Source organism: Lithobates pipiens, unplaced genomic scaffold (genome assembly GCF_037356315.1).
Source record: "Lithobates pipiens isolate NorthernLeopardFrog02 unplaced genomic scaffold, aLitPip1_a1.2 Scaffold_16, whole genome shotgun sequence".
NCBI classification, from domain to species: Eukaryota; Metazoa; Chordata; class Amphibia; order Anura; family Ranidae; genus Lithobates; species Lithobates pipiens.
This window is the reverse complement of record NW_027507748.1, coordinates 596,734,134-596,753,037: the sequence shown is the minus strand read 5'-3', so window position 1 is coordinate 596,753,037 and position 18,904 is coordinate 596,734,134. Positions and strand designations below refer to the sequence as shown.

The window sequence follows — 18,904 nt, the reverse complement described above, 5'->3', positions numbered from 1 at the left end:
ATTTATTGTCACTGTCCACGGTAATTGATTAATAATTTATTGTCACTGGTGACGGTAACTGATAATTTATTGTCACTGGTGATGGTAATGGATTAATAATTTATTGTCACTGTCCACGGTAATTGATAATTTATTGTCACGGTAATTGATTAATAATTTATTGTCACGGTAATTGATTAATAATTGTCACTATCCACGGTAATTGATAATTTAATGTCAATGGTCACGATAACTGATTAATAATTTATTGTCACTGGTCATGGTAATTGATTAATAATTTAATGTCATTGGTCATAGCAAATGATGAATGAATTTACTGACACTGGTGAATTCATTTACTGCCACTGGTCACGGTAATTGATGAATAATTTACTGCCACTGGTCACGGTCACTGATTAATGAATTTGCAGCCACTGGTCTCGGTAATTGATGAATAATTTACTACCACTGGTCATGGTTACTGATGAATGAATGTATTGCCACTTGTAGTCATGGTCATTGATGAATGAATGTACTGCCACTTGTAGTCATGGTCATTGATGAATGAATGTACTACCACTTGTAGTCATGGTCACTGATGAATGAATGTACTGCCACTTGTAGTCATGGTCACTAATGAATGAATGTACTGCCACTTGTAGTCATGGTCATTGATGAATGAATGTACTGCCACTTGTAGTCATGGTCACTAATGAATGAATGTACTGCCACTTGTAGTCATGGTCATTGATGAATGAATGTACTGCCACTTGTAGTCATGGTCACTGATGAATGAATGTACTGCCACTTGTAGTCATGGTCACTAATGAATGAATGTACTGCCACTTGTAGTCATGGTCATTGATGAATGAATGTACTACCACTTGTAGTCATGGTCACTGATGAATGAATGTACTGCCACTTGTAGTCATGGTCACTAATGAATGAATGTACTGCCACTTGTAGTCATGGTCATTGATGAATGAATGTACTGCCACTTGTAGTCATGGTCACTAATGAATGAATGTACTGCCACTTGTAGTCATGGTCATTGATGAATGAATGTACTGCCACTTGTAGTCATGGTCACTGATGAATGAATGTACTGCCACTTGTAGTCATGGTCACTAATGAATGAATGTACTGCCACTTGTAGTCATGGTCACTAATGAATGAATGTACTGCCACTTGTAGTCATGATCACTAATGAATGAATGTACTGCCACTTGTAGTCATGGTCACTGATGAATTAATGTACTAACACTGCTGGTCATGATCACTGATGATGAATGAATGTACTGCCACTGATCACTGATGCATTAATGGCTGACCAGTCATTAATGCATCAGTGACCAGTGGCAGTACATTCATTCTTCAGTGTTCAGTGGCAGTACATTCATTCATCAGTGACCCGTGGCAGTACTGGCAGTCTTGGCAGCAGCACTGCTTGGGGAATAACTGCTGGGTTGGCTGAGAGCTCTGCTGAAGTGCTCATCCACCACTGAGCTGATATCTCCCTGGAAATAGGTGAACAGGGCACTTCTGGAGGACTCTCCTCTTCTGGGTTGCAGTCCTCTTCTTTAATATTGGTTGAGATATGGCTGGAAAAGGAGCTGCCACTGCTACCATTGCTGTTGCTGCCACTCTTTGGAGCTTCCTGCATCATGGAGTAAAAGGCTACTTTCTGTGTAACATAAACTGACAACAACCATCAGCTACGTTTTTAATTAAAAGAGAAGTATGTTTTATTTTTTATTTTTTTCCTGTTTTATACTTACCTAGGTGGATGCAGCATCTATCCCCCGTCGCCTCTGCACTGAGACCAAAAAATGGGTCTCAGGAAAACTTTGCAGATGGTACATTTCTGTATTTGGGGAAATGCAGATGCAAAAATCTGCAATGCAACAATCCATTCCAGATTAGTTGTCCTAGATTTTTCAATTCTTTTGCCAATTCATGACAAGTATATATGTGTCTGTATTGCATGTTCAAACCTTAATAGCATAGATAATAACATAAGATTAATAGAAGTTTACTCCAGAAGTATATAAGCAGTTTTGAAATTCTAGAGCAATGTTTAAATAATGTATTACACTTTAACTAAACCCATTAGGTGTGACGTGCAACAACAAACATGTTAAAACACAAGAATAAACGTAAAGGAGGAGCTGAGAAGTTAAGAGAAAAAAAAAGCAAGCACTTGAGGCAGATGCTACTAAATGTGTAAAATTTGATGTATTATTTGCTGGAACATCAGCAAAAGCTGAGAGCAGCGCAGGCCTGACTGCTGTGGTAAGTCAGACATTAATTTTTTATTCCTTTTTAAACAAAATAAAGATTTGTGGACTTTTTGGAACATATTATGCCTACAGTTGTGACTTACTATATGTCCATTCTCAGGCTGGGTCCACAATAGAGGAGAGTGGAGAGGAGAGAGAACACGAGGCAGGCGTTGAATGTGAAGAGGATAGAGGAGATGAGCAGGAACATGAGTGTAGATAAGAGAGAGAAGGTGAGAAAAAAGATAGAGGATTAGAGAGAGCAGAAGACATAACGCATGAGGGAGTAGATGACAGAGGAGATGTAAACCAAGGAGAGAGTGTAGAAATGGCAGCATACACGGAGGAAAGTGAAGTCACCGAGGAAAACATTGATTATTACATTCGTCCCCACTAGGAAAACGTGAAGATATTTTTTAATTATCATCCGCAACAAACATCAAGTAATCCATTGGTACAGAAAGTGTTCTGGTGCAAGGATGGTACTCATAGACAGTGGTTTACTTACTGCCAAGAACGGCATGCATTACATTGCTCTGTCTGCATAGCATTTGCCAAGTTAGCTGACAAATCTCCATTTATAAGTGGTATGACAGACTGGAAACATGTGCATCAGCGCATAGAGGAACATGAAAAGAGCATGGCACACAAAACCTGTGCAGAAGCATACTTCTTAAATGCCTCTAAATCTGCCGTTAAACATTTACTTAGTGGAAGTCAGCTGTCCTCACACAGAGAACAAATCAGAAAGAGGCGACAAATACTGGAGCGTGTAATTGATGTTGTCAAATTGATCGGCAAAAGAGGACTTAGCTATAGGTCAGAGAATGAGGCTGCATACATGCTTGATGACAGCAATATCGATCATGGCAACTTTTTAGAGATTATACTCCTGTTAAGCAAGTATGATGTCTGTCTGAAAGAGCATTTAAAAGAATGCATTGAAAAATCTAAGAAGCTACATCAGACTGGGGCAAAAGGCAGTGGTTCCCTGGTTACGTTACTGTCTGCAAGAACCATTAATTCTGTAATTGAAACCATTCAGCACCTTATTTAGGAGACCATTGTGAGAGACATAAAGAATGTCGTAATGTTCTCGGTGCAGATTGACACCACACAAGACATCACCTCACAAGACCAGTGTTCTATTGTTTTGCGATATGTTACAGACACCATTCATGAAAGGCTTATTAGCATTGTCAAGTGTAAGGAATCTACTGGACAATATTTTGTGGATATTGTTTCAGAGCTTGCAGAGAAGATCAATTTAGACTTGAGCAACTGCATTGGACATGCTACAGATGGTGCCTCTAACATGCAAGGCCGCTATACAAAGGCTTTTCAACTCAGATGTCCAAATTTTCACCAAATCAAGTGCATGTTTGGTGCTATGCCCATGTTCTTAACCTAGTTCTGGCTGACACAACCCAAACAGTAATTCAATGTGGATCACTTTTTTCAGTGCTTAATGACATTGCAGTGTTCTTTTGTGAGTCATATAAAAGGATGAATGTGTGGGAAAGTGAGAGCCAAGACAAGCACCAGAGACGACTCTCACTAATTGGAGAGACACAGTGGTGGGCCAAGGATAACGCTCTCAGGAAAGTGTTTGGATCATTTGCAAATCCAGATAATTGTCTCTACGTGGATGTCATTCTTGCATTGACAGCAATACAAGAAAATATTACCTTAAAAACGACTGCTCGCATTCAAGCACGAGGATTTGTAGAAGCTCTGCTGAAGTATGAGATGATACTGACGGCACAAACCTTCCTTAGGATATTTGAGAAGACTTCACCATTGTCCAAATACCTTCAAACGCAGGGGATGGATATACTGTCTGCTCATAGAATGGTTATGGCAACATATGACAGTCTTAAAAATATGTCTAGAGATTTTGCCTCAGTTAGCGCAGCTGCAGAGAAATTTGTTCTGTGGGCAAATAAAAAATTGTAGGAGCAGGACAAAGAGATAGAACTGGAAGTTCAGTCTACATTGCCATCACAAAGAAAAAGGAAGAAGAAAACCATGCCTGGAGAGATTGCTCATGCTGAAACGATCACAAGTCCAGAAAAGGCTTATGAAGTCACAGTGCACAATCCGATAATGGACACAGCTACAGAGACACTTCACAGAAGATTCCTGAGTCATGGTACACTCTATGCTGACCTTGCATTTCTGGACCCAAGAAACTTTGTTCAGTTAAAGTCCTCGTCTCTTTCACCACTTATGTTCCAAGAACTTAGCAAATGTCTGTTGAAGTTTGACAGTGAAGCAAGTGCTGAGAATCTTCAGAGTGAATTAAGCAGTTTTGCTCTTCAGTGGGAAAGATTAAAAATGTCTCCACTAGATGAATACAAGGTAAAAACATTGGAGAATGAGAGTGAAGACGAGCAAGTTGAAATCCAATGTAAGAAGTGTTCCTCATGTAAAGAATGCCCGCTGTGTTGCTACCAGATTCTCAGGAGGTTCAATCTAATGTCAAATGCCTACCACCTCCTAGGTCTTGCATACCAGTTCCTACTCACCCTGTCCATCACTCAGGTTGCTTGTGAACGTACATTTTCAACACTCAAGTTCATCAAAAGCAGACTCAGAACCAAGCTGTCACAAGAGCATCTGGAAGCTTTTATGTTGATGTCAACAGAAAAGGACATCCTCTGCTCTCTTGACTCTGAAGTGATCATTGACAAAGTTGCAGAGAAAAGTGAATTGTTTTCTAAGCTTCTTCTATAAGCCCTAACAGTGATTTTGGACCTTTTTGTATGGTTAGCCGTTTATACTGCCTTTGTAATTCGCATTGTATGTTACAGTGGATATTTCCCTGTCTGTTTATGTTTGTGATTCCCATAAGTTATTATTTGAACTGTTTCTTGTTAATATTATATTCAAACATAAGATGCTATTTATAACTGTTTTCCTTATTTATGACACCTGCCATTGAACGGAGTGTAACTTAAACATTTCATTCTAAAGGTGTCTGTAATGTTGGAATGCATCTTTTTCTCTCAATAATAAAAAAAAGCCGTTTATACTTACATTGGAATGTTTTACTTATTTTTTTGCGCAATTGCGTATAGTTTATATACTGTTTTTGTGCGTGTTTGCAAAATTAAAGTGGGCCAGTCTGGATAAAGTCCAATGCCAAATTTTTGTCCCAGTCCAGCCCTGCCCTCCGGCCGAGAAAATTGACTTGGACATTTTCATTTCCTCCCAAATGTATTGCCTTTAAAGAAAGACTATTTCCCTCTGCCCAGGAATAGATCTTCGCAACAAGGGGCTCCTTGTACCTGCCCATCACGTTACACAGGATTGTCTGTATTGTCACATATTACACTGCAGGACTGCCTGTCATATTAGACAATACTGTCGCATATTACTTTGCAGCTCACTTACAGTATATTGGGAGTAATAACGGGGAGATCATTATATTGGGAATAATACTGGGAATAATGCTGGGCAGATCATTATACTGGGAATAAAGGTGGGCAGACCATTATACTAGGCATTTAGATGGGCAGACTATTATACTGGGAATAAAGCCCGGAAAACCATTATAATAGGAATAAAGCCGGGAAGATCATTATACTGGAAATAATAGGGGGCAGATCATTATTCTGGGAAAATAAATTTGCTGGGAATAATACAGAGCAAATCATTATACTGGGAATATTTGGCAGATTGTTAGATTGGAATAATACTTGGAAGATCAATATACTGGGTAGATCATTATATTGGGAAGAATTGTGACAGGTCAATGTACTGGAAACACTGAGCAAACCATTATACTGGGAATAATATATACTGGGGTGACCGTTATACAAAAAGATTACCGCTCCAAAGTAATGACCTCTCCCAAAACAGCTGTCTCCACAATCCCACAGGGTGCCGGCTCTGTTTGCAACAGGAATCAAAGTGAAAAAATGTAGCTGGATAGCCGCACTCCAAAGTATTCAACTTTATTGCAAAAGTATGATTAAAATCATAGCACCCAGGCTAATGTATAGACTAACTGCAGAGCCACCGACATGTTTCACACCAAACACGGTGCTTAGTCATAGCCATCATACTGGGAATAATACATACTGGACAGGCCATTATACTGGGAATACTACATACTGGGGAGACCAGTATACTGGGAATACTACAAACTGGAAATAATACATACTGGGGAGACCATTATACTGGGAATAATACATACTGAGGAGACCATTATACAGGGAATACTACATAGTGGACAGACTATTATACTGGGAATACTACATACTGGGGAGACCATTATACTGGGAATACTAAATACTGGGGAGACCATTATACTGGGCATACTGGGGAGACCATTATACTGGGAATACTACATACTGAGCAGACCATTATACTGGGAATAATACATACTGGGGAGACCATTATACTGGGAATAATACATACTGGGGAGACCATTATACTGGGAATAATGCATACTGGGGAGACCATTATACTGGGAATAATACATACTGGGGAGACCATTATACTGGGAATAATACATACTGAGGAGACCATTATACTGGAAATAATACACACTGGGGAGACCATTATACTGGGAATAATACATACTGGGGAGACCATTATACTGGGAATAATGCATACTGGGGAGACCATTATACTGGGAATAATACATACTGGGGAGACCATTATACTGGGAATAATACATACTGGGGAGACCATTATACTGGGAATAATACATACTGGGGAGACCATTATACTGGGAATAATACATACTGGGGAGACCATTATACTGGGAATAATACACACTGGGGAGATCTTTATACTGGGAATAATACATACTGGACAGACCATTATACTGGGAATAATACATACTGGACAGACCATTATACTGGAAATAAGACATACTGGGCAGACCATTATACTGGTCCTATGTGTCCCCTCAATCAGTGGGATCTTTGCAGACTGTCCCCTCCACAGTGCAGGGCGATGTGTTGATTGGCCGCACAGAGCACCAATCAGAAGCGGCCAGATCCTCCGGCCCCCTCCCCCCTGAGAAGTTTGAATGACTGGAGGATCGGAGCGGGGCAGAGTTGCGGGCACACATGGCGTACTCCGGGCTGTCCGTCCCTCCGGGGCCCCTGCTCCTCCTCCTGGCCCTCTGCTTGTGTGCCGGGGCAGAGCCGCTGAGCCCGGAGCGGAGCCTGGTATGGGGTCCGGGGCTGGAAGCCTCCATCACCCTCCCGGTCAGATACTTCTACATCCAAGCGGCGGACAGCGCAGGGCGGCCGCTCACCTCCTCCCCAGGTAATGTGAAGTCCCGATCCCATCCCAGGTGATCCATGGATCCTCCCAGCACAGCCAGGGACACCCGGCCCGCCCCCTCTGACGTCACCCGCCTCATTCCTGCCATTTAACTCTTTCCCGACCCTCCTCATGGTCCAGACTCTGTGTGTATTCTTCCTCGGGCTGTGATTGGAGGATCAGTGTCCCTTCCATGTCTAATCTCCTCCGCCTGGCTGTCACACTGATCCTCATATGCCGGGGATAAGAGTGACTGCCAGGAATGCCATGACTTTTCCAAGTTCATATATATATATGGCTCATCATACAACATGCATGGTGTGATTGGCGCAGTAGATGTGCGTTGACATGCGTTTTTTAATGCTTTGTGTGTTTTTGTTGTGTTTTTTGTTTTGTTGTTTTTTTTTTGTAGCATATGCCAAATTTCTTTGTCGTTTTTTTTCCTTAAAGTGACATTCCACCCATTTTCTACATGTGGAATCTTTATAATGGCTGTTGCCGTCTTGGAGGAATCCATGTTGTTGGTTATTAGAGGGCGGACGAACAATGTCCACTCATCATATCCAGTATTGTAGTGTATACGCTGCCGGTGTTCTGTGAAAATGGGTAACTAGTTGAAATCTCCAATTGCTTCTGCAGAGTCACCGGAAGTGACATGATTGGAGATTTTGGCGAGTTGGCTGTTTTGGCAGAACACCGGTGGTGGGGAAAGGAGGAGGGGGGGGGGGGGGGGGCAAACTTCCGAGTGATCTCACCGCGGCAAGATCTTTCGTAAAAATCAGGTACCCGCTTCCCCCTCTCCCCCCAAAAGGTAGGGGGGGGGAACAGATAAGCGGAGTTTCCACTTTTGGGTGGAACTCTGATTTAAGAATGCTCTTACAAATGGTATATATATATATATATATATATATATAACCAAGAGTCCCTGCGAATCTCCTAGTACCGACATTTCCTGGGTGGCCGCAGTGCTGCTGAAAATAATAATTATATATATATATATATATATATATATAATTATTATTTTCAGCAGCACTGCGGCCACCCAGGAAATGTCGGTACTAGGAGATTCGCAGGGACTCTTGGGGATATCGACATCATGTACCACAGGAGTCTATGCGAATCACCTAGTGACGAAATCTTGTGTTCTTTCCAGACCGCAAATGACACAAACGGGAGGAGTTGTGCTCCATTTTTTTAAGAACTGCATCTGCTGGGAGGAATGGAGTATCTCTGATCAGGACCAGCCTGTATGTACAATAAAACATTTGTTTTATGCGGGCACTCTTTGCTGGATGCGGGCACTGTCCATCTAAATCATGCATCATTCCATTGACAGTCTCATGCAGGCACTCGTGATATCAGGAAGTGCATGCTGGGTAGCCAGCTGCACCGAATCCCAAAAATGAAGCGTAGAGGGCCTTAGATGCCCACACCTGACATGGAACCTGGCTGCTTCTGAGATCTGGTTAGTATTCACTATTTTCACAGAAACTACAAGGAACGCACATATGACATTATCTAAATGTAACTGTATATGTGTGCACAAGTACGGCAGAGAGTTTAAAAAAATAGATTTTGGGGGACTGGAACTCCGCTTTAAGGCCACATGCACGCTAGGCGTCTGTCTGCCCAATCCTGCCATTTTAGTGTGGGATGGTACATTATAAGTCTGTATGTGGTCATATGACCAGAGGGCACACTACCTGTGCTCTAGGTATACTGTATGTCCTGGGATGCATACAGCCTTCCAGCTGCAGTGTACTTCAGATGGCCATAGACTTTTGACAGGTTGCAGGCAGAGGGGCTGGATGCTGCGCCTTCCCAGGTTTATGAAAATGCTGAGATTGGAATCTCAGGGGATACATGCCCAGGTGGCTAACGGGCGATAGTGTGTAGTGACGCTTTGTGCTGCATGCCATTCATGCCAAGTGTGTTGTATTGCATTTTCCTGCATTAGATTTAGGCTGGCTATAGATGGATCTTTTTTTTTTTCCTTTTAATTTTCTGGTCAGCCAGTGGGCCAAATTAAAGGAACAGATTACCCCATCCTCACAAGCAAGGTAGCTGGAGGAATCCCTCCTACTGTAGAGGTGCACCAAAATTTCAGCCAGCCAAAACATATCGGCCGAAAAATTTATTTTCAGCATGCGGCCAAAAGAAGAAAAGGTGACGATAATGCCACCAAAAAAACATCATTTCCGGTGCATCCTGCATTTTCCTATTCGCCACCAAAATTTCCATTCAGTGCACCTCTAACTGAGACATTGTATTCTGATAACGGGGACTCCTCCACTATCAAAATCCAACTGGCTGCAGCTGCTGATCAGGAAAACATTTTTAACATTCCCATTCAATCATTAGATCGGCTTCTGTCAAGCGGAAGCAGCCACACATTGATCCAAATTTGTACTGTCCTCGCTAATCCGGACATATTTCAGTGCACCTATGACCAGCTTTAGGGCCCATTCACACCAGAAATTGCTTGTGAATTGCGCAGGAATGCCGTGCGGTTCCTGTGTGATTCGCATGCAATTCTGTGAAGAAATTTCAGCTAATTCATTTTAAATGGGCTGCAATAGCACCGCAGCAAAAGTAGTGCATGCACTAGTTTTGGAAACACGCTGCAACTGGATCACATGGTACTCCTCTACCATCCAATCCGGTGCAGGCAATGCACTGTGTTTGGGGTGTCATTAACTTTGCACTGACACAGGGCTGTGCAATTGCAATGTGGGGCAGAAAACCAGCACAGAATGCATGTCTACTGTGAACGAGCCCTTACACTGGTCAGGGGTACATAGAAAACTCTTTCTGTCTATGTGCCTCCTTTACACCGGAGTACTATTGTGATGTACAGTGCAGACATGCTGCATGTTTCCATAGTGCGCAGGATGTCACCGCACTGCCACTAAACACACCGTGCGGCTGTGCAGAGACAACAGGTGTACACAAGACCTTCACTGAGCATTTACCTGTGTTTAGGTGCGGACAGTTTAGCTGTATTGACTGTATTAACTGTTTTTTATTCTGTATTAAATGCATGGACAGTATTTAACATGGATTCCAATGGCCTTAGTTCACACCAGTGCAGCGTGCTCCAGTGCAGTCAACAAAAGTAGAACATGCTGCATTTTTTTTCTGTATGGAACAGATCTAGAACACATCAAAATTGAGAATTGGGATGAAGAAAAAAATACGATGTGAAAAAACACACCAGAACACATTTAAGCATAAATACGCACCAGTACACATTTAAAAAACGCGTCAAAAAGGTGCATGCGGAAACCATGGTGTAAACCGGCCCTTAGAGAAAATAGAATTCTGTGCATTCAGGATCTGATTAGGAACTCTCAGGCTGGGTTCACACCAGGAGGGTTATAAATCATTGATTTTAAAATAAAAAATAAATAAAAAACGATTTTTTTAAAATTTAAATCAGATTTTTATTTATTTTTTCAATCCTTTATTTCGTTACAGGAATACAGAAATACATTTAAAATGGAATACCGCTTCCTTAATTCTCCATTTTACAAACACTTTTCAAACCAAGGCATAGTATCCAAATCTAAGGTCTGCATTCCTGTCATTTTTATATTTTTATACATGTAAAACAAAAACAGTTCCCCTTTACCCCTCCTCCTGCTCTGTGACCCAGAGCCCGAAAGGGCCTCTAAGGCGAGCCCCCCCCCCCCCCCAAAAAAAACTCCTACCCCCCCATGGCCTCCTCGTCCAGAGGAATTAAGGATCACTTAATTGTATCTCCCCATTTAAAATTCCTTCCTATCCTACTCTCCTTGCTTCTATCCAATCAGCCTCTTCCCCTCCTCTGTTTGTAAGAACGTGTCCCAGGGAGCCCATATTTGAGAAGTACATTCCATTCTATCCAGAGACATGGGTATTACATTTTCCATTACCCCAATTCTCCTAACGTTATTAAGCCACATGGAAATCTGGGGTGCTCTTGGTTCCTTCCAGCCTTCTGCTGCATCCACCAAGTAGCATACCACTGAGTTCTTATATCTCTCAATTGGGATTTGTGAATATTGTAATCCAAATTTTTTTATTTTATTTTTTATCAAATTTATATTAATACTATGCTTTTGGAGTAAAAAATTGAAAAGAGCGTTTTCTATTTAAGATACATTAATAATTTAGTTTATTCGGCATGAAATGGAGCTTAGTTATATAGCATGAGGCTGTATATTCTGCAATATTTACATTTTTGGTAAACTCATTCAATTAATCCAAGCTCTGCAAGCTGAGATAACATGCACTGCATTGATGCATTCACACAATGTCACCGTAACCATGAGATAAAACAAAGTTCAGGCATATTAATTTATCCCATTGTGTTGCAAATCTACGTACACTACAAACTGTATGATTGAATTGGTTCTGATATTGCTGTTTTACTAACCTGACAGCTTATTATTCTAAATAGGAAACCTTCATTTTCTTTGCAAATATTAAAGTTTCCAACTACCAGCAAGGATAATTCCTTACATTTAAAGAGCACCTGTCATTTCAGATCCATCATGGGAGCGCCTGTTAGCGGGCATCCACTCACCTGCTGCCGCCACTTCCCTCACCTTGTTGTGTCACTGCCGCATCACCAGTCATCCCATTAAAGTGAATGGGACTGTTGTGAGTCAACAGCGTGTCAGAGAAGGAGCCGCTGTGGGGCAGAGATGACAGTTGCTCTTTAACCACTTGCTTACTGGCCACTTAAACCCCCCTCCTATCCAGACCAATTTTCAGCTTTCAGCGTTGTCACACTTTGAATGACAATTGTGCGGTCATACAACACTGTACCCAAATGAAATTTTTATCATTTCCCCCCCCCCCCCCAATCAAGCTTTCTTTTGGTGGTATTTGATCACATGTGCGATTTAATAAAAAAAAAAAAAAAAAAAAAAAGACCACATTTTTTATTTATTTTTTAAATTTTATAACGGGTAATTTTTATCTGTCATTGATGTACGCTGATGAGGCGCCACTGATGGGTGGCAGTGATGGGCACTGATCGATTACACTGATACTCAGCACTTCTAGGTGGCACTGATTGGCACCACTGGTGGCCATTGATAGATGGCACTTGTGGGTAGAGGTCGACCGATATGGGTTTTTCTCTGGCCGATACCGATATTTAGAAATCGCCACGGCCGATGGTCAATATATGATGTCGATTTTTTTTTTTTTTTTTTTTTTTTTTCTTTCCCCCTTCATCTCATAAAATCTAACAGTTAGACACCTTTCACACTGGGGCGTTTTTCAGGTGCTTTTGGGCTACAAATAGCACCTGTAAAGTGCCTGAAAAACGGCTCCCCTGCAGTCTGTGTGGAAGCCCTGAGTGCTGTCACACTGAGGCGATGTGCTGGCAGGACGTTAAAAAAAAGTCCTGCAAGCAGCATCTTTGGAGTGGTGTATATCGCTCCTCCACCACTCCTGCCCATTGAAATGAATGGGCACCGCTCCCGAAGCACCTGCAATGCGATTTGGCAGCGGCGCTTCACGGGCACGTTTAACCCCTTCCTCAGCCGCTAGCTGGATTATAAGTGCCCCGCTAGCAGCCGACTAGCGCCGCTAAAATGACGGTAAATCGCCGCTAAAACTGGCAGTGTTTTACCATCAACGCCTGCCCGTTCCAGTGTGAAAGCAGCCTTAAGTGTTACAGAAAATTTCTTACATTTAAACATTTATTAAACAAAACAAACATCCAATCAGTTCACTTGTATGTATAATTTAGATTAAAAAAAAAAATTTAATAAAACTAAATGGTTAAACTGAGATCTCTACACACTGAGTTGACTTCATTCAGAAGTGTAAACATTGTATCTCTTTGATCTTTTCTTGGCAGACTCTCCAGAGAGGAGGAAAATCACTTCACTGCTGTCTTCAGGCAACTTGCATTGACTTCTATTACTGAAGTCATTTGCAAGTCAAGCTGAATATATCATCTGCCTTTTTTAACAGCACAATCGGCTGATGCCGATTAATTAAAAAACGCCAAATATCGGCCGATATATCGGTCCACCTCTACTTATACATAGAGGTCAACCTCTACATATGACGGCCTCCCAGGAATTCACATCCGTGCTGTGGCCATCATTCGGCCATAGCGCAGATGTCAGGTGGTTAAAAATGATGATTTAAGATCAAGTTGATTTAAATCAAGCCATTTTACTAGTGATTTAAATCAAATCCACCCTGGTTCACACATCTGCGAATTGGATGCTGGTTTCCCCACATCCAATTTGCATGACAGGAGAGTGTGATGGGCTCGCAATGGAGCGGGTTCACACATGCCTGGGGCGGCGGTGGAACGCACAGCAGAGGGGTCCTGTACGTCTTAGGTCAGAATTTTTCCCTGAAATCAGAGCCAAATTGGTCCCTGAAATGGAGACCGGGGACGCACCGGACCTCTGCTGTGAGCCGCTCTCCACTTGGGGTGAACCCGGCCTCTAAGCGATTAAACCCACAGGAAGATCTAAACGCAGGAGAACGTGATCTGGAAGACATAAGAGTTGTTTCTGATCACTTCTCCTGGTTTGTAGAAAAGTTAAATACAGCGGTGTCAGTGTGAAGGAGGCCTGAGGCTCGGAAAGAGGAAGTATTCCAACGCCTGTTGTGACTCGGGACAAGCGTGCGAATGAGGAAAGGTGACATTCCTGCTCCACATATCTGTTACTGGAACGCAGAGGACATTCAGCAGGACAGCCAGGCAGGGAGCATTTTCACGAGGAGAGGATGGCTCTCTAGTACAGGATTCCTGGACGGAGAGAAGACATATGTCTATACAATTTGTACCATATAGGCTTTATGTGGGAATTGTCAGTGAACACAGAAGGTCCGGAGATCATCGCCGATCGTCTTTCCTGAACACGTTCTCTGCTTCTTTCCTCTACAGACGGCTCCCACATTTCCTTGGCTGACCCTCTCTGATAGAACAAACCCTTACATAATAATATTGGCAGAACGCTCGCCTTCCCACAAACTCAACACTGGCCAAAGAACGAAAAGCCTGCATCTGTCTCTGCTTTTGCGTTTTCCTTTCTATTTTGTGTCCCCGGTGTATCATATGTCTTTTTTTTTTTTTTTTTTAAAGAAAATACTTGTATCTTCTTTTTTCATCTTTGTCAATACAGCTGATCTCCTGCAGCCTGTTTGTAACCACTTTGGGGTTGATTTACTAAAACTGGAGAGTGCAAAAATCTGGAAAGGGTCAGGGACTTTTTTTTTGTCCTGCAGCAGATTGCGTTTTGCATGTAATATGCATGACTTCTCCGTCTTCTCCTCTCCATGGAGCTGCACCAAAAATGCAAGTGTTGCATCATTAAAGGATATATAAAGGTTCGTTTTAAAAAGGAAAAAACATTTTTTAGAGAGTGGCCCCGATCCTGGGGTCCCTCAGCGGTGCTCCTGGCTCCTCTTCTCAAGTGTCCTGTTGGAGAGCCGCTCTCCCTCGGGGCACCCATGCAGTCACGCTCCCGTGTCTTGCTGCTGCATCTATTGACACAGACAGCAGGACTCGACTTCCGCGTCATTGGATTTGATTGACAGCCAATGATTGCGCTTCTATCAATCTATCCAATCCGATCCACCGGACGGAGCTGGTGTGCTTGTCTCTGTCACTGGAAAAAAGGGGTTCGGGTAAGTAAAAGGGGGGCTCTGGGGGGCATCTGCATCACACAAGGTTTTTCACCTTAAAGCGGAGGTCCACCCTAAAGTGGACCTTCTGCTCATTGGATTCCTCCCCCCTTCCGGCGCCACAATTGGCACCTTTCAGGGGGGAGGGGGGTGCAGGTACCTGTACAGTACAGGCATCTGCACCCACTTCCGGGATAGCTCTCTGCGGAAAGGGGCGTAGATTACGCCCCTTTCCGAAAGTCCCCCGCTGCCTGCTGGGAAACACACAGATCCCAGAGGCAGCGGGTCCATCCTTATTGCGCAGCGCGACTCGCGCATGCGCAGTAGGGAACCGGGAAATGAAGCCGAAAGGCTCCACTTCCTGATTCCCATACCCAAGATGGCGGCGGCAGCACCCGAGAGACGATCGAGAGATCGGCTTCGGGTGCCGACATCGCGGGCACGCTGGACAGGTAAGTGTCACTATTTTAAAAGTTAGCAGCTGCAGTATTTGTAGCTGCTGGCTTTAAAAAAAAAAAAAAAAAAACGCGGACTCCCGGCGGACTCCCGCTTTAATGCAAAGAATGAATTATCTTATCAATCCCTTTAAAGTGGTTGTAAACCCTTACAAACCACTTTGACCTACAAATAAGTCTAGATTAAGGCTTACCTGTAGGTCCAAGAAATATCTCTTAAACCTACACGGTTTAGGAGATATTTGCCGAAAGACAGGCACCGCTGTGCCGTAGACAGTGGCGTGCAGGTGTACTGAGCACGCTGCAGTTAACGGCGATATGCCACGAGTGGCGGCTCCCGTGCGCATGCACGGGAGTGACGTCATCGCGGCTCCAACTAATGACAGCGCCGGAGCAGCGAGACCCACCAAGAAGATGGATGCGCCAGACTACAGGGGACAGCGGTGACTTCGCTGGCTCCTGTGTCAGGTAAGTGACACATAAGGGACTACTATGCGATGCATAGTAGTCCATTATGCTTTACCTTTGCATGGAATCAAAGAGGAAGTAACCCATCGGGGTTTACTTCCTCTTTAACAACCAATAAGTCAGCTGTCAGTGGCCATTCTTTTTAAAATTTTAGTGTAGGGTTCCCCACCATATCCATACCATACCCAAAAAGAGGGACCCCACTACGTTTTTTTTTTTTTTTTTTGACGACCATTCTTTTTTTTTATTTTTTTTTTATTTTTTACATTTAGCTGTCAGGTAAAAAAAAAATAACAGACCAACATTTTTGAAAAAAAAGTTTTTCTTAGTTTTTGTCATAAAATTTTGTTTTCCCCTTCACAGATAGGCAGTAATGAGGCTGCACTGATATGTAGCACTGATAGGCACCAATAGGCAGCACTGATCTGCATCACTGATGGGCACTGATAGGTGCTGACAGGTGGCTGTGATGGACACTGACAGGCAGCACTTATAGGTGGTACCAATTGGCACTGACAGGTGACATTGATGGGCAGCACTGATGTTGAGGTACTGATGTGTTACTGACAGGTGTTACTGCTGGGCACTGATTGGCACTGTGGTAGACACTGATTGGCACAGTGATGGGCACTTGAAGGCTTTTTTATTGGGGGAATGCTGGGCAGTGATTGTTAGCTTATTCGCACATCTGAGGGGGCTGTGCTGATAATCAATGTGCTGATTATAAGCACAGACCCCCCCCCCTTGACAGTGACTGTGATTGGTCAAAGCTGATCATGTGGTAAGAAGCCTCTGACAGAGGCTCCTTATCAGGATTGGAGATGCGGGGTGTCAGACCGACACACCGCAATGGTGCATGCTGGCATGTTATCCTGCTGGACATCATATGATGCCCAGTCAGGATAACAGAACCACTTCCCAGCCGTCATTCTGCATATGGTGGGCGGGAAGTGGTTAAAGAGTAAAAAAAGAACACAAACTGCATGCAAAAATGCAGGTTTAAAAAATGCAAAACGCACCTGAAAACTGCATTAACTGCGACCACATAGATGTGAACCTAGCCTAAAACCTGGAAGCTGATTGGTTTCTATGCACAGCTGCACCAGATTTTGCACTCCAGTTTTAGTAAATCAACCCGTTTGTGTCTACATGCATACATTTCTCAGGGTGAGTTTACCGATGGTGACAACTGTGAGCCATAACTGTGTTGAAACTGTCACTTTTATTTTCAGTTGGTTACCCGTGTGATCGGGTGACAACACAGAAGCACAATTGGGAGACAGATATAACATGTTGTCACCCTATAACAGAAAGTGCTTCAGCAAGGTTGTCATGTATGCAGGTTAAAAATGATTTTTTTATCATCAAGGTCCATAAAGACATTGATGATCGAGTTTGGGGTGGAGGAACTTGACTGGCCTGCACAGAGTCCTGACCTCAACCTGATAGAATGCCTTTGGGATAAATTGGAGCGGAGATTGTGAGCCAGGCCTTCTCATCCAACATCAGTGTCTGACCTCACAAATGCACTTCTGGAAGAATGGTCAAACATTCCCGTAGACACACTCCTAAACCTTGTGGACAGCCTTCCCCAGAAGAGTTGAAGCTGTTATAGCTGCAAAGGGTAGGCCAACTCAATATTGAACCCTACGGGCTAAGACTGGGATGCCATTAAATTTCATTTGCGTGTAAAGGCAGGTGTCCCAATACTTTTGACAATATAATGTATGTGTTGGTGCCAAAATATGCTTGTCATAATTTTCCTTTTTTCACTGTTTGCATGTTGCCTTACCTAATTGTGATGGAGGGAATTTAGATTTGTCAAAAGTGAATTATTCCCTCTGGATTCCCATCCTTGTAAATTTTTATTATCTTTGTGGATGTCTACATAAGCAAGATTTTTCTTATCATACTATATATTAAATGCACATGTACAGTATATTGTATGGTACATTTTGGTGTGCAGCTGGTGTCTGCTGTGTAGCATCGGTGACAAGCAATGCCTTGTGTTTTATAACACAATGCTCTGTATACCTTTAAAAAAATATATATTTTGCTAACTTTATTGGAAGTGTACAAATTGTACACGTCATTAACAGGTCTCTGCGCCCTGTGTATTGCACTGTGGTGTGGTGACCTGTAGTGCTATGCAGTGTGCTGCAGAAAAATGGAAGATGTCTGCATTTTTCCACATTGCACATCACAACAGTGTGAATGGGGCACATAGAAAACAATTGCCTTCTTTGTGCTCTTGCAGGGACTGGCATTGATCTAGTGCAATGGTCTCCAAACTGCTGCCCAAAGGCCGGTTGTGGCCCTTTACTTGCTTTTATCCGGCCTTTGGGATTATATTTCATCCTCTAACACCAACAAAGGGGCTAATTTCCTCTAAATGACACCAACAATGGGGCATAATTCCTTTCACTGACACCAAAGATGAGGCATTGTTTACTCCCACTAATGCTGGCACATTTTCGTCCGCCTCCCGTAAATTCTGCTGGACAGTATACTGGCCATTTCTTTAGGTTTGGCGACCCCTGATCTAGTACAGTAAAATTCTAGTTATGGCAGATTATTATAATACAGGATTTATATAATGCCAACAATTTGCACAGCACTTTAAAAGGTGAGGGCAGACAGTACAGTTGCAATACAATTCAATACAGGAGGAATCAGAGGGCCCTGCTCGTTAGAACTTACAATCTAAAACGGAGGGTTAAATGATTCAAATGATAATAACTATGGGGAATAAGCTGATGGAGAAAAAAAATAGATTTGTTAGGTGGGGGCCAG

General features: G+C 42.8%; 1 protein-coding gene across 1 annotated transcript in view; it reads left to right on the top strand.

Moving 5' to 3' along the window:
• The first annotated feature begins 7,273 nt into the window (after positions 1-7,273).
• POGLUT3 (protein O-glucosyltransferase 3) overlaps positions 7,274-18,904 on the top strand; it is a 39,654-nt gene continuing 28,023 nt past the window's right edge. The window contains exon 1 of the mRNA XM_077483962.1: positions 7,274-7,544. Coding sequence (XP_077340088.1) covers positions 7,343-7,544 — 202 coding nt within the window. The 5' untranslated portion in view covers positions 7,274-7,342. The remainder of the gene's footprint in view (positions 7,545-18,904) is intronic.